At 43.2% G+C, this 16,746-nt stretch overlaps 1 protein-coding gene across 1 annotated transcript in view; it reads right to left on the bottom strand.

Annotated features, from left to right (window-relative positions):
• LOC136793240 (uncharacterized) overlaps nucleotides 1-16,336 on the bottom strand; it is a 153,597-nt gene extending 137,261 nt beyond the window's left edge. The window contains exons 1-2 of the mRNA XM_067021532.1: nucleotides 15,068-16,336; nucleotides 10,992-11,348 (exon numbers count right to left, since the gene is read on the bottom strand). Coding sequence (XP_066877633.1) covers nucleotides 10,992-11,348; nucleotides 15,068-16,114 — 1,404 coding nt within the window. The 5' untranslated portion in view covers nucleotides 16,115-16,336. The remainder of the gene's footprint in view (nucleotides 1-10,991; nucleotides 11,349-15,067) is intronic.
• Nucleotides 16,337-16,746: the final 410 nt, after the last annotated feature.

Below are 16,746 nucleotides of genomic sequence, written 5' to 3'. Positions count from 1 at the left end.
TAGAAGTGGAGCAAGGTAGTATTGAATTAGCTAAAATGGAAAGAGGTGGGAAGTACAGAATATTTTGAGTGATGATAAGAATTACATAAGACACCTCTGTTATCACTTGACAGTGGTGATTTGTTATCATATGTAAGAAATTACCAAAATACGAAAGAGAAAATGTGGGTCTTGTACTAATAGAAACTCAATTTCTAACCCTGTGAGATTAGATGCTATTTCCCCATCTTTAACCCTAGGTCTATTTTCCCTTTAACATTGGACTATAAAAGGTAAAGAAAATGTCTGAGTACATCTTGGACTCATCTTTTCACAAGTATTTATTAAAAGCTCATAATACATTAGGCATTTTTGTGAATGCCTGACTCTCCCTTCAAAAAAAATAATCAAGATAGACATAGGTTCACTCCACATTTTGCTTATATTTCAACATATGGAAGCAACTATCCACCTGTTTCCAGTCCCAAGGGATCATCCTGGCTGCTGAGACATTCAGCTTAGGTGTATAGTAGGAGTTCAGTAAATGACAGTATTATACTCAATAGTTGAGTTGACTACTTAATTATTTCTTGAAAGCTATATTCTTACCTGTACTAGATTCTGACACATTCTAATACATCCTCTCTTATTTCTTCTGATCTAGTGAAGTGCTCATATCCCTGTTTCTGTTTGCCATGACCTCAATATCTCTTATTACCATCTCTATATATATATTTTTGGCCATGCCACACAGCATGTGGGATCCTAGTTCTCCAACCAGGGATTGCCACTGCAGGGGAAGTGTGGAGTCTCAACCACTGGATTACCAGGGAAGTCCCATCTTATTACCATATCTGATGCCACCCATTGGCTAAATTATCTCTTGTTGCCCATCCCTGGGGTATCTGAACAGAGTGCTTTCTTTTGGACTAGACAGTCTCCCCTAATAAGCAGTAGATTTTCCTTTTTTCCTCTTTTAATACATGCCCTATCCTGTTGACATGTCTAAGTGATAATCTATTGCTCTTTCCAGTGTAGTAGACTACCTTGTCAAGTCATATTATGAGCCAGAGCCTCCTTTATTGCCTAGGTATTTAATTACCCTTTATTCTAATACACTGACTTTGACTCCTCTTTACTCAATCAAGGGTCTGCCTTCCATGTGATTGATTTGTTCTCCATTACTGGCTCTTCCTAGGTCAAGCCCCTGGCCCAACTCCTGTAACGGCTTAGGATATTATAGAAAGCCTAAAACTACAGAATGAGCTAACTGGAAATTTCTGATCTTCTAAATAAACCATATTGTCAAATTATTTGCCCAGTTCCCTCATTGACACTAAATGCTCAATCATTCAAAAGATGTTTTCATTTATCTGTCTTAAAATATTAACAATGGTAATAATAAAAGATTTCCAAACTAGTTAGGCCAAGTGTTATCTATGTAGATTAAACACATTTTAATTATTAGGTTTATTCTGATCCACTTTAAAGCAAAGAGAAGATGTCATAAGTGGAAAAATTGTTTAGCTGACAATATATATGACACATTAAAGAGGTCAGGCCACTTGTCTTGGGCAATTAGAATAACTGAGAATCTGAGAGTTGGGATAGACCTTCAGCATCTTGTAATGGGACCTCTTTCACATTTAGTACATCCTTAGTGGTGGTCTAAGAATCCAATATTAGAAAGTGAAAATGGCAGGTGGATATTCTCTCTAGTACATGTGTCTCAAAATTGGCAAAACTATAGGAATGACAAGAAGGAAATGAGTTTTCACAAATACTTCTATTGGTTTTTGAGAGCAGTTTAAAATATAGATTTTCAGATAGGAATGATAATTTCCATGGTAGTTATTATATATAGTTCCTCCAAAAAATCCTTTAGGATAATTACACCTATATATACCTGCTCTATGCCAGACACTGTATTTTTATAACCCTGACAACAACAGTAGGAAATAAGTATTGATAGCTCCATTTTATGAGTGAGAAAATAAATTAGTAGAGAGGAGAACCGTATCTAGGATTATCCAGGTAATATATAGAAAAAATTAGATTTGAATCCAGAAATGCTTGACTCCGGGTTTATGGTCATTTCAAAACACCTTGCTGTATCTTTATTTCAGCCAAACAGCAATTGTTTAGAGGTTGCTTCTGATTTCAACTTAGATGGTAACTTTTATCAGCTAGGCTTTATACAATATATTATATACAATATTTTCTTTCAAAATATGCTGTTATTTATGTGGTGATTTGAGGAGAAAATGATTTCACTTGAATTGGGTTGCAAACATAACAAGTCACTAAAATAATAAGAAAGACAGACAACTCATGCAATTTTGAAAATAAGGAAGCAAATGAGAGCACATTGATTTGAAAGATGTATCTTTTTTTTTTTTTTTTTGGTTGGTAGAGAAAAGGATAAAGGGACAAATAGGTGACAAAGACTTCTTACAAGCTGCTACCAGCTTTTTTTTCTGTATTCGAAGGGAGTGAGGAGGTTTTTGCCTGAACCACTGTCTATGTGGCTGGTGGAGGGGGTGATTAGTTTTGAATCATCCTAGTTCTAAGTTATCTATACACAGATCCTTCTTGTCAGTGACTGAATTTACTTCTGTTGGCACCCCAGCCAAGGAAAGTTTTAATGTCTACAATAGGTTGAATAGTGGCTCTAAAAAGATATGTCCAAATCCTAACCTCTGATACTGTGAGTGTGACCTTATTTGGAAATGAGGTCTTTGCAGATGTAATTATGTTGTTAAAGGTGTTGAGATGAGATCATCCTAGATTAGCCAGATGGACCCTAAATCCAATGAAATGTGTCCTTATAAAAGATGGACGAACATAATATAGAAGAGAGACAGAGAGAGAAGGCCATAGATGACAGAGGCAGAGATCAAAGTTTTGCTATTACAAGCCAAAGAATAACTATAGTAACCAAAAGCTGGAAGAGGCAAGGGAGGATTCTCCCCTAGAGCCTTTGAAGGGTGCCCTGCTGGCATCTTGATTTTGGACTTCTGACAGCCACAACTGTGAAAGAATAAATTTGTGTTAATTTACCCAGTTTGTGGTAATTTGTATAGCAACACCGGGATACTAATGCAATGTCTAAATGAAAATCTCTGTCTGTCAAATGTTCTTATTCCTTGCTCCTGTCAAAGGGGTGCTGACTCTTCATGCTTCTTCCAAGCTACATGTAAGGGCATTATGCATAAACTGAAATGAATTCATTCTTTACCATTTCTCCTGGAAGTTCTCAATCCCTACACTTAATCTGACCAATGGAGATTTGAATACATAGTTGGGGAGAGCAAGACAGGACCTGGACTGACTTTTCCAGCATGCTTTCTGACTTATCAATCAAACAAAATATTCTACAGAATGGTATGTCTATAACACTGATGCTAATATTCCTGGGGATGAGAGTATCAAGAACAGAGTGGGCCACTGGTTTGGATTTTACAGTTGGGTGGATCTTTAATCACCTGGGAATGACAACACTGTACCCCTCTTTTTGACTACCAGTTTTATTCCAGAGTCAGAGTTGTTAGTTTACCAGATATGATGTGACTTTTAAAATTGTGGCATAAACAGAAACAGTTTACCTACTGCAATAGCCAATTTTATTTCTTAGTAGGCATTGAAATAACTCAGGCAAAGTGCTTTCCTACTGAGAAAATTCAAGCATGGAACCATAAAATACTGGCTGTTCTTTCTCTCCAACATGTTCTTCTTCACTCATGTTCCTAAACAAATCACCCTACAAATAGCATGTTTGCAGAAGTACCCACAACTCTTAATGACAGTGAGTGATTTTTTAATAGCTGGAGGTTTTGAATTAGGATAATTTTGGCAGAGGATTAGGGAAGGTTGTGTTTTACCCAATCTTGAGAACAAGTTAGGCTCTGAAATGGATGCAGCTATACAGAATCTCAAACATTTAAATGCATAAAATCAGGGAAAACTTCCTCCCATCTTGCTTAAATAATAGTAAACCTCTCAGCTTTTTCACTGAAATATTTTTATGCTACCATTCTCAGATTCAATAAGTATCTATAAAATATCTATTAAATATCTATAACCTCCCAGACAATGTTAGGTGATTTGCACATTTTTATCTCATTAAATCCCGAAAATGATACAAGAGCAGGGATAATTATCCCTGTGGAGCAGAAACTGAGAAAATAAAGGTTAGAAAAATTAAATTACTTTTCACAAATTATAGCCTAAATAAATCTCAGAGCTAGGTCTTTCAGCTGTGTTCTTTAAGCCCCTATTTATTTATTTCCCCTTTCTTTTTTTAAAATAATTGAATTGTTCAAGCATTTCTTAATATGACTTAAAGACCATTGTGTGTAAGTGAGGTTTTCTCAATGAGCATTATTTCACAGTAGTATTTATCACAGCAGTAACTGCAGAGAATGAGGTCTTCAGAGTAAGTTATAGTAGATGATCATTATGTACAGGGAGACTTAATTTTATAAAATAACAACAACAACAACAAAGATGCTGTTCAAACTGCAAGGATTTAATTTTTAATGTGCTAATTTTAATTAAGTTTAATTAATGCTGCTGAGCTTGGTAAATTAAATCACTTCAAATAACACCCCCAGAAGCCCTGAAATATCTTTCTTACTTGTCAAACCTGCCCTCTGGTTGAATCTCAGCTCAACAGAAATTGTTTATTCCTTCCAAATTCATGCTATCATTTATCCATTTGTTATATGAAATCCAATTTATAATTGAATCTTTGTCCAATACTTCATCAGAGAGAGAGAGACATGAGCTCTGAGATTATTCATTATCTTGAATATCACAACTGAGTTCTGCTGAATTCTGCCTCTCCTAATTAATAACCAGACTATACCTTCTTGGATGTTTTCTCTGATTCATTTTTTTTTTTTTTTCAAATGACTGCTTATATCATAAATGGTGCTTCAGGGATAACGTTTCCTCCCCCCTACTCCTACCTGTGCAAATTAACATTGAGGAAAAAGACCTGGAAGCTTAGTATGTAAACCTCCAGACTTTACACATTCTGTTTCTTGATTCTTGGAAAATACAGAGCAGATGCCAACATACAGTTTTTAAAACTCTAAGGGAAAGTTTAAATCTTTCAGATTTAAAGTAACAGAAACTTTCTGGAAGCTGAAATTTAGAGTTTTACAGATTGAAAAGGCTGGCGAACTCTGAAGCTTTAACACCTAAATTCATTCCTTGGAACAATTCTACAAATTTTCTCAAAACTGATTCAGGCCATTTGACTAAGTCTCTTATGATTTCCATGCCTCATGTGACTCCCCTAGTCTCAATGACTCTACTCTCATCTTTTCTCCTGTGGTTTCATAACCTCTCTTTGCTGACTGTTTTAGTGAGCTTGGGCTGCTACAGCAAAATACCACAGGTTGGGCAACTTAAACAAAAGAAATTTATTTTTCATGATTTTGAAAGCTGAGAAGTGCAAGATGAAGGTGATGGCTGATTTTTTTCCTGGTGAAAGTTCCCTTTCTGGTTTGCAGAGGGATGTCTTCTTGCTGTATCCTCATATGGCAGAGAGAGAAAGAGAAAGAGAGAGAGAGAGATTTTTTTTTCTCTTCTGCCTCTTCTTATAAGGGCACTAATCCCATCATGAGGGCTCCACAGTCATGACCTAATTACTTCCCAAAGGCCCCACCTCCAAATATCATTGCATTGGGAATTAGAGCTTCATCGTATGAATTTTGAGGCAACACAAACATTTAGTCCATAGCCCTGTCTGTTAACCAAGAGAAACAATGTCTGCTCCCACCTAACATCACTCTCTGTATCTGTGGGCTAGAGCCCTTCAAACCTTCTCAAGGAGTGGCTCTAGGAAATCTCCATTTCTTGTACATCATATCTGCTATAAAGAGACATTCTTTTTGGCATATAAACATGCTGCTAATTCTCCCTCCCATCTTAAAATATCTCCAAATAAAATGAAAACAAATATCTAAATTTTATTTCCCTTGTCATCTACCTCCTTGCCATCTATATACCAAAATTCTTCAAAAAATATGTTCATTTTCTCTACTTCTTTGATTTTCTTTTAAACACACTCCTATCAGGCTTTAATTTCCAGTACTAGTTCAAAGCTGCTTTCCCAAGTCACAATTTTCTTTGAATCCTATGTTTAGTTCTAGTCCTTGCCTTACATGTCTTTTAAGCAGAAGTATTCATGGTGGATGACTTCTCCCTTCTTACTATGCTATCTTTACTTGGCTTCTGGATGCCACACTTTCCTTGTTCTCTCCCTACATCAATATGATTGCTTCTTCTTAGTCTCCTTTGCTGTTCTTCTTCTTTACCTCCCATGACTTACAAATTTATCTCCAGCCAAGACTTCTCTCTTAAATTCTAGACCCATATAGCCAGTTGCCTACTTAGATATAACATTTAATATGTTTAATTTAACATGTAAAAACTGAACTCTGGGAAATCCCTTCCCTCATACACAAACCTGTCCTATCTGCAGTCTTTACTATCTCAGTTAATGGCAAGTCCATCTATCAATTGCTGAATTCAAAAATTTTTAGATTTACTTTTCTTTTTATTACATATACTACATTCAATCTATCAGGATATTGTATTGGTTCTACCTTCAAAATATATTTAGAACTCAAACATTTCTTACATTTTCCCCTGTAACACCCCAAGTTCAAGTAACCATCATCTTAATCCTGGGTCATTTCAGTAGCTACGTAGCTGGTTTCCCAACTTTAGCCCTTGTTTCCTCTTAGTGTCCCTCGTTATATTTGCTTAGTTCCTTGTTTCTTCTTAGAAAAAAGTCTTCAGTCTGTTCACAATAGGATAATCAAAGTTATCCTTTTAAACGTAAATCAAATCATGACCTTTTTCTATCCCAAAATTGTACCCCATTTGATGCTTTGTGAAAACCAGGGTCCATGTATCTTTAAAAAGAAGTAATGGCTATGTCACAGTAACTGCTATTTCTGACACAATTAAGTCATTTGTTTATTATGAAAAGTAAAAATAGGTGTTCTTTAAGAAGCTCTTTAAATTTTTGTAGTGAACAATAAGGCTTGGGAGAATGGCACATAAAAGGTAAAAAATAGACACTTTTATTATAGTCAAATCAAGAAGCAAGTATTAAACATTTGTCATAAATAAAATGACATGTGGATTGAAAGACATGGACTAATCCTCTAGGGATCATACAGATACATATTCATACAGATGCATGACAGAAGTGATTCTCATATAAGTCAGACTGTGATATATACTTTAGTAGAGGCACAAAATGCTAAAGGAGTAAAAAGTAGGAATATTAGAACGAGTCGAGATTTAAATAGAGTTCTGAAATTTGGTGAGATTTAGACAGACTGTGGTAAAGGGTGGGTTTTTGTGCGAAAGGAAGACATTGCATGGGGAGATAAAAATAGGAAAAAGGTTACAAAAGCAAAAAAAATGTCCCAAACATGCTACAGTAGCAATGAATATTCAGGATGACTGAGGACTAAAGTGCTCAACTAGGAGAGGAGTACTAGGAGGTTACGTGTAGAGACAAATGACATAGGATTTGAAAGAGCTGAAGACTTTTGACACAGGATCTTGAATGTCAAACTAAGAAATTTGAGTGTTTTTCTTTACTCCAAGGGGAATCATTAAAAGTGTTGAAGGGGTGCCTTACTTGATTCACAGCTTTAATTTAATTAATTGAATTATAAATTATTATATAGCCAATCTGTCCTAATTACTGTCCTAGATATTTTGGGGGTTTTTTTAAGCTTGTTTTTTTTGGTTGTGTTGGGTCTTCTCTTCGTTGCAGCACAAGGGCTTCTCTAGTTGTGGCACGTGGGCTCCAGAGCATGTTGGCTCTCTAGTTGTAGTGTGCAGGCTTAGTTGCCCCGTGGCATGTGAGTTCTGAGTTCTCAAACCAGGGATCGAAACTGCACCCCTTGCATTGGAAGGTGGGTTATTAACCACTGGACCACCAGGGAAGTCTCAGTCCTAGATATTTTGATATTCGTAAAAAGCACTTAGACCGAGCTTCCCTGGTTGTGCAGTGGTTGAGAGTCCACCTGCCGATGCAGGGAGACGGGTTCATGCCCCGGTCCGGGAAGATCCCACATGCCGCGGAGTGGCTAGGCCCGTGAGCCATGGCTGCTGAGCCTGTGCATCTGGAGCCTGTGCTCCGCGACGGGAGAGGCCACAACAGTGAGAGGCCTGCGTACCGCAAAAAAAAAAAAAAAAAGCACTTAGACCATTTGACAAAATACAAATTCCAGGGCCTATGTCCAGATATAATATGGCAGATCTTGTGTGTGTTCCAGATATCCACATTTATTACAAGTCCATGAGTGATTCTGTGGGCAGTTAGTATGCAGACCCAGTTTGGTGAAATACTGATTTATAGCACACAAAGTTGTAGAAGACTTCTTAGGATGTACTTTCCAGTAGAGCCTATATTTTACATTTTAGTCTGGGGGTTATCATTGAAATTCCTAGTCTGCAAAGGCAGACACAGACACAGACACAGACACACACACACACACACACACACGCACAAACACAAACACTTCCCTTTGGTCAGACTATTCAAAAATGTGACAGATATCTTGAAATTTTGTTTCTTGTATGTGGATCCCAATATTCAAATATATATATTAAACTCAGTGTTAGACCTGAACGGTCTACGAGGGATCCCAGCTCGCCCAAGAACCGCCAAGAGTTGAGAGTTGCTGCAACACGCAAGAGGTTTATTAGGAGCCGGTGCACCGGGGTTCCTTGGTCCTCACGCAGGAGGCCGAAGAGGAACCCCCCCCAAGCGGAATCACATACATTTTATAGCTTTCATTTTTCATTATGCAAAGTGTGGATATATCAAGGGTTTTTTTCTCATTGTTTTGTTTGTTCCGGACCGGAGTGGGGACTTGGCTCTAGTTCCTTGATTGGTTGGCTGTCGGATGCCTACTTTACATTTTCGTGTTTTTGTGGTGGGGGGTTGAGTCACATGAGTTATGGTTGGCTGGGGCGACCTTTAAACTCTTTGGCTTAATCATTCTTATCCCCCGCCATACTTGTTTGCTCGCGGTTAGGGCATGTCTCAGACATGTCCTGTTTTCCAGGCCTTTGTTGTTTGCTCGGAACGGTTTCTGCCCAGGGGGGACATTCCAGTATCTTATTGCCAGCCGAAAAAGCTCAAAGCTCAAAAGTATCGATAGGGAAGTAGGGGTGTAAGTATAGTTAAGGCCCTACATTCCCCCCTTTTCTTTTTGCAATTAATTTCAATCATGGAATTTCAGCTTCTCTCTGCAAGCTTTGATATTGTTGTCTTAGCATTAACACTTGTACTGTGCTGACACGTTGCCTGATAAAGGCTATCAAGCGATTTAAAATGCATAGTCCAAAAGTTAAGAGCAGCAACAAAATAATGAGGGGTCCTAACAAGGTGGAAATTAAAGTAGTAAGCCAGGGTGATTTGTCAAACCATGATTGGAACCATCCTTTTTGATTTTCCCTTTCTTGTTGCCTTTTGTCCGGGCGCTCCCTAAGCCTGTCCATAGTTTCGGTGATAGACCCAGAATGATCAATATAAAAACAGCACTCTTCTTTTAGTGCGGCACATAGTCCACCTTCCTTAAGGAACAGCAGGTCTAGTCCCCTCCTGTTCTGCATTACTACCTCTGAGAGCGAGGTGAGTGAGTCTTTTAACTGAGTTATGGAACTTTCTAACACCCGGAGATCGACATCTACAGCCTGTCTTAAGTTAGCATAGTAGTGAGGTTGTTGGATGAGGGCTGTTGCACCTGTACCTACCCCGGCTGCCGTTCCTAGTCTTAGGAGTACAGCCAGGGTGAGGGTTACGGGCTCTCTCTTAAGTCTCCTTTTGCCTTCATATTCGTCTAGAAAAGATGAATCTGAATGATAGATGAGTCTGGGGACCAGCTGGACTAACACACAAAAGTCGGCCGAAGCATTGAGGACCTCTAGAGAAATGCAAGGAGTCAATCCCGTGTTACATGCCCACCATCCATCCTGAGGAGGGAGGAGATATCCTGAGCCCTGTGGGAGGCTTGAATTGGTACAGAGATGTCGATGGGACGGGGGGGGGGGGGGGGGGGAGGGGCGTTCCTACACATGTACCGTTTCTTGATACTGAAGACAAGGTCAATTTACTATTTCCTTCTTGTTTCCATCGACATTGATCTGAAGAGTTGACATTACTAAAATTAGAACTATATCCTATAGCATCATAATAAGGGGGAGGAGCAGCATAGCAAAGCCAACATGATTTGGTAGCCTCTGGATTTGTGGCATTTAGGACCCCAAAAGCCACCTGGACCAATGAGAGCATTCGGTCTCGGGGGGCTCTGGGTTTGATTGTTATTTCTCTTAGTCCAGAAGTCTGGTTTCTTATCCCTGGTAGTATTGTGGGTGGGGCCAAGGGTAGCAGAGGGTGCCCAATCTCAGGATTGGAGCCCATAGGGACGGGAGTAGGGGTCTCGATCTTTAATTTGGTGGTCATTAGGAGCCCATCATCATATTCTGCTTTGTAAAACCTTATACCCCATGAATGGCCATCTATCCAATTTTTGTTTTTCTTCCCAGGTGGGTTTCCAGTAGGTGTCCCCAGTGGTTTCACACCCCCAGCTCTTGCAATAGAAATGTTCTCTTCCCCCGCACTGATAATTCAAAGACCGGTGACGATAGAATCCAGGGCATACATAAAAGGAGAGGGCCCTGAGCATGCTTCTCCGATTCTTGGTCGAACAACCTCCCCCCCCAGGGACTAATCCCCAGTCCCCGGGCGCTGTCCCCGGCCGCTGATTCGGGGCAGTTTGTTGATCGTGATATCCCCCTACATCCCAGTTAGGCGGGGCTCCCAGGGCCAACTTACAAACATCGGGGAAGAGGTCTGGCCACCAGGTCCAAGGGGCAGCGGTATGGCTAACAGACCATATTACATCTCCAGTTTGGGAAATTACCTGCCAGGTTAAACGCTGGGGCAGGTGAGGACTAAAGTTACTCACAGCCAGTAGGGGTAACAAAGTCAGAGTTATGAGTCTGGTGAGCGCAGGAGCTTGAGCTTGAGCGCGTTGCTGGTCATTTGGGCCCGCCATTCTGATGATGATGCAGACGCTGGCGCAGCTTTTACGTGTGAGGCGTGAATCCAAGCAGCGATGCCGTCTACCTTTATAGACGTGGGGGTGGTGAGCAGGACGATGTATGGTCCTTTCCACCGAGGCTCTAGTGTCTGGGTTTGGTGTCGACGGACGTACACGGAATCTCCGACTTGGAAGGGATGAGCCTCTGCTGGTGTTCCCGGTCGGTAAGCCTCTGCCAGCTGGGACCACACCTCTTTTTGGACCAACTGGAGTCCCAATAGCCTAGCATATAAGTCAGTGTTATTCTGACAGTCAGGACTTATTCCTTCCCCGAGCGTGAGAAGGGGAGGTGGGGCCCCGTATAGAATTTCAAATGGAGGGAGATGATAGCGGGAGGGGGTATTTCTAGCCCGAAACAGGGCTAAGGGAAGGAGCACCGTCCAATCTGTACCGCCAGTCTCTATGGACAATTTAGTTAGGGTCTCTTTTAGATTTCTATTCATTCTTTCTACCTGTCCTTAACTCTGGGGTCTATAGGCACAATGTAATTTCCAATCAGTCCCCAGGTATTTGGCCACACCCTGACTTACCTGGGTGACGAAGGCGGGACCATTATCGGATCCTATTACCTTTGGTGCCCCGAACCAGGGGAAAATTTCTTCTAAGATCTTCTTGGTCACCACAGTAGCTGTCTCCTTTTTCGTTGGGAAAGCTTTTATCCATCCTGAGAAGGTATCTATGAAAACTAGGAGATACCTGTTACCATACCTTCCAGGGCGTATTTCAGTGAAGTCGACCTCCCAATAGGCTCCTGGGCGGTCTCCTCTGAGCCTTTTCCCTCTCTCAAGTTTTCCTTTATGGGAGTTTACCTGTTGGCATGGAATGCACTCCCGGGCAATCTGTTCAGCTAATTTGGTTAGTCCAGGGGTATCATAACCTGCCTTGTGTAGTAGGGAGACCATTTTTTTGGTTCCCAAGTGTGTCCATCTATGAATCTGTTGTAGCATGGGTTTTGCTTGTTGAAGAGACAATGTTTCTTTGGTTATGGCTGGGGGGGTTATTCCCTTGTCATTTGGTTCCCCAGGACTCTTGTCCGATAGTTCTAGTATGATTTCCCCTAGCGCCACTTCTCGTGCCACTCTATCTGCCATGTTGTTGCCCCGTGTCACCGGGGTATTGTCCTTCTGGTGCCCGGGGCAATGAATGATGCTGACTTTAGTGGGGAGCATGAGGGCAGCTAGCAGGGCCACTATTTCCTCTTTGTTTTTAATTTCTTTGCCCGCCGAGGTGAGCAACCCTCTTTGTTGGTAGATGGCTCCGTGGACGTGGGCGGTAGCAAATGCGTACCTACTGTCCGTATAGATGTTTACCTTTTTGTTTTCTGCTAGTTCCAATGCCCTGGTCATGGCAATTAGTTCAGCCCGTTGGGCCGATGTCCCTTGCGGTAATGCGGCTGCCCAGATGACCTCTTTCCCATCTACCACAGCTGCTCCCGCCCGACGCTTACCTTCTTCTAGGAAACTGCTTCCATCGGTAAACCAGGTAAAGTTGGCATCGGGGAGAGGCTGATCCATCAAGTCTGGCCTGCTACCGTGTGCTGCAGCCAATACTTCCTGACAATCATGGATGATGGTGGTGCCTTCTAGGTCGGAGTCAGGCAGCAAGGTGGCCGGGTTAAGTCCTGTGGCTGATGTAAACTTAATACGGTCTGAATTTAACAGCAGGGTTTGGTAATGAGTCATTCTGGCATTTGTTAGCCACCTGTCGGGTGGCTGACGAATCACACTTTCTAATGCATGGGGGGCTGTTATCGTTAAGTTCTGTCCCAAAGTCAATTTGTCAGCATCTTTGACCAAAGCGGCCACGGCGGCGATTATTTTTAAGCAGGCGGGCCATCCTGTTGCGACAGGATCCAATTTCTTTGATAGGTACGCAACCGGGCGATTCCAGGGGCCCAGTTTCTGAGTTAGTACTCCCTTTGCGATACCTTTATTCTCGGCCACGTACAGATGGAAAGGCTTAGTTACATCTGGTAGCCCCAAAGCCGGGGCTGATAGTAGGGCTCGTTTAATTTTGTCAAAACCCCGTTGTTCTTTATCACCCCAAGCGAAAGGGATGCCGTTCTTGGTCAGGGGATCCAAAGGGGCTGCTAATTCAGCAAACCCCGGAATCCATAGCCTACAGAATCCGGCCGTCCCCAAAAATGCCCTAACCTGTTTAGGACTCTTGGGGGCCGGTATGTGGGCAACGGTGTTTTTCCTGCTTTCCGAGAGCCATCTCTGTCCTTCTTTTAGCAAGTACCCCAGGTAACTGACCTGTCATTGACATATTTGTGCTTTCTTTGCTGAAGCCCGATATCCCAGTGTCTCAAGTTCCGTTAATAGCCTTTCAGTCCCCCTGATGCAGTCTTCTTGGGTCTCTGCCGCTAAAGGAAGATCATCAACATATTGAAGGAGAGTTACCTGTGGGTTGGACTCTCTATAGGATGCCAAATCCTGGTGTAGGGCCTCATCGAAAATGGTGGGGGAGTTCTTGAATCCTTGGGGTAGGCGAGTCCAGGTCAGCTGGCCTGACATCCCCGACCCTGGATCCTTCCATTCGAATGCAAAGTAAGGCTGGCTGAGAGAGGAGAGTCTCAGGCAGAAGAAAGCATCTTTAAGATCCAAAACAGTGTACCAAGTGTGCTGAGGTGGAAGAGTACTTAAGAGATTGTAGGGGTTGGGTACCGTGGGGTGGAGGTCCACTACTTGCTTATTCACCTCACGTAGGTCTTGTACCGGCCGGTAATCATTAGTTCCTGGCTTTTTAACTGGTAAAAGAGGGGTATTCCATGCAGATTGGCACCTTACCAGGATCCCTAATTCCAGCAACCTTTGTATGTGAGGACGAATGCCATCCCGAGCTTCTTTGCTCATAGGGTACTGGAGGACTGTCACCGGGGTGGCGGTTGCTTTGAGTTCTATCACCACGGGGGGGCGATATTTTGCCATTCCCATACCGGCAGTTTCTGCCCAAGCCTGTGGAAACCTGGTCACCCAATCCTGCATATCAACTTGTGGAGGCGAGGGCACTTCATATAACCTATGTTCATCTTCCAGCTTCATAGTCAAAATTTGGAGTAATCTCCCTTGGTTGTCAGTTATAGTGGGCCCTTCTGGTTGAAAGTGGATTTGGGCCCCCACCTTAGAGAGTAAGTCCCTGCCTAGCAGAGGGTATGGGCACTCAGGTATGACCAAGAATGAGTGGGTTACTTGTCCCATCCCAAGGTCTACTGTCCTTCGTGTGGTCCATGAGTACTGCTTATTTCCTGTAGCCCCCTGGACCCATGACCTTTTAGTTGAGAGGGGGCCTTTTGGGTGGAGGAGGACTGAGTGCTGAGCTCCGGTGTCTACCAAGAACTGGACGGGTTCCCCCTCCACTTTAAGAGTTACCCTGGGCTCGGGGAGAGGGTCCGAGCCCTGACTTCCCTAATCTTCTTCTTCCAGGGGTAAAATTTTGTCTCTGGTTGGTTTTCCCCCATTCTTCTTTTTAGGGCATTCTCTTACCCAGTGACCTTTTTCTTTACAGTAAGCACATTGATCCTTGTCTAATGGTCGCCTTCCTGTCCGCCCTTCCTATCTATTCCTGTCTCTAATATTTCCTCCTCTGACTACAGTGGCCAGTATCTTACTCAAATTCCTCTCTTGCCGCTTGTCCCGCCTTAATTCACGGGCCTCTTTCTCCTTCTGCTTCCTTTCTTCCCTTTCCTCTTCTGTTTCCCTCTTATTATATACTTTATCTGCCTCTTTTACTAAGTCCTGAACTGAGAAACCTTGTAGGCCATCCAGCCTTTGTAACTTCTTTCTAATGTCAGGGGCCGCCTGGTCAATAAAGGCCATTGCTATGGTGGCCTTACGTTCCTCAGAAGTTGGATCATAAGGAGTGAACCGTCTAAAAGCCTCCATTAAGCGTTCTAGGAACACGGTTGGCAACTCCTGGGGCCCCTGAGTTACCTCTCTTACCTTGGCCAAATTCGTGGGGCGCCTGGCCGCTCCATGGAGACCCACCACCAGAGCCTGGCGATACATCTTCAGGTGCTCCTTACCTTCTGGGGTATTGAAGTCCCAAATCGGCCTGACGAGTGGAAAACCGGCATCAATCTCATTAGGCAACTGGGTAGGTTGCCCATTGGCGCCTAACACATTTTTTCTAGCCTCCAAGAGAACCCATTGCCTTTCCTCAGTTGTGAGGAGAGTCTGGAGGAGCTGTTGACAATCGTCCCAGGTGGGTTGGTGGGAGAAGACAAGAGACTCTATTAAAGCAGTGAGAGCCTGTGGATTTTCAGAGAAAGTAAGGTTATGCATCTTCCAGTTATAAAGATCTGCAGAGGAAAAGGGCCAGTATTGGAGGGGCCTATTCCCGTGGTTATCGGGGGGGCCATATTCTCTAAGGGGTAGAGCGGTAGAATCCGGGGAAATAGCCCTTCGGCTTCTGGTGCCCGCCGAGGGACCCCCCCCCTCTGCCACAACAGGTGGCCCTATTGGTGCGGAGGGTTGTGGAGCTGGGGAATCGGGAGGTAGTATGGGGTCTAGGGCTGAAGGGTAAGGTGGTGGGGGGGGATCGAGGAGAAGTAGATCGGACTGCAAGTCTGGATATATCGCCTTCCTTGGGTCCGGGGCTGCAGATGACTTCTCGGCGTCCAGGGCTTTTTTCAGGGCCAGTACTTCCGACCGTGCTGGTGCGCATGCAGACATGCCTGTTGAGGGAACAAAGGGCCGGACCCATGGAGGCGGGGAGAGAACTAGATCTTCCCAGACCAGGATATATGGTATCTGGTCTGGGTGTCCGTGGGGTCCTGTGTTAAAGACCCTAGACTTGACTAGCCTGATCTGATCTAACATAAAGGATCCCTCGGGTGGCCACTCTGTCTGAAATGTAGGCCACTCAGAGGTACTCAGCGTTTGCCATCTCCCTTTTCTTACTTCTACCGAAAGGTTGTGGGCCCTAGCCTTAACTTCGGTCCAGTGACTTAGAGTGAGAGAGAGAGGCGTCGTCATAGTTTGTCCCATTATCGTCCGTCAGGAGAAAGATAGAGCACAGGAGAACAATAAAATTTCAGAAGACACACCTTAATATTGCCGCCGCGAGCTCGTTTTAAAACTGCAACCAACTCAGATTCAGATGGCAGTTTGTATATCCTGCCAGGACCGGTGAAGGGGAGACAAAATTTGTCTCTCCTTCCAGATGGACCACCAGGGCGTCCCCCAGGGTCCGTGGACACCAGCTATTGGCACGTCTGCCTAGCCAGGAGTCCAATACAGATTTCACAGCGAGCCAGTTCGCACGGCTTCTTTCTGATGGCGGCTTACAGAGGACAGAAGACGAACAGACAGACAATTAGGCCTACCTGATACCTCCGACTCCCGAGGTTCCTGCGACCCGGGGCGAGTGGGGATCCCGGACGAGCCCCCAATCTGTTAGACCTGAATGGTCTACGAGGGATCCCAGCTCGCCCAAGAACCGCCAAGAGTCGAGAGTTGCTGCAACACGCAAGAGGTTTATTAGGAGCCGGTGCACCGGGGTTCCTTGGTCCTCACGCAGGAGGCCGAAGAGGAACCCCCCCCAAGCGGAATCACATACATTTTATAGCTTTCATTTTTCATTATGCAAAGTGTGGATATATCAAGGGTTTTTTTCTCAT

This window comes from Kogia breviceps, chromosome 19 (genome assembly GCF_026419965.1).
Source record: "Kogia breviceps isolate mKogBre1 chromosome 19, mKogBre1 haplotype 1, whole genome shotgun sequence".
In the NCBI taxonomy this organism is placed as follows: Eukaryota; Metazoa; Chordata; class Mammalia; order Artiodactyla; family Physeteridae; genus Kogia; species Kogia breviceps.
This window is presented reverse-complemented; position numbering and strand designations above follow the sequence as displayed.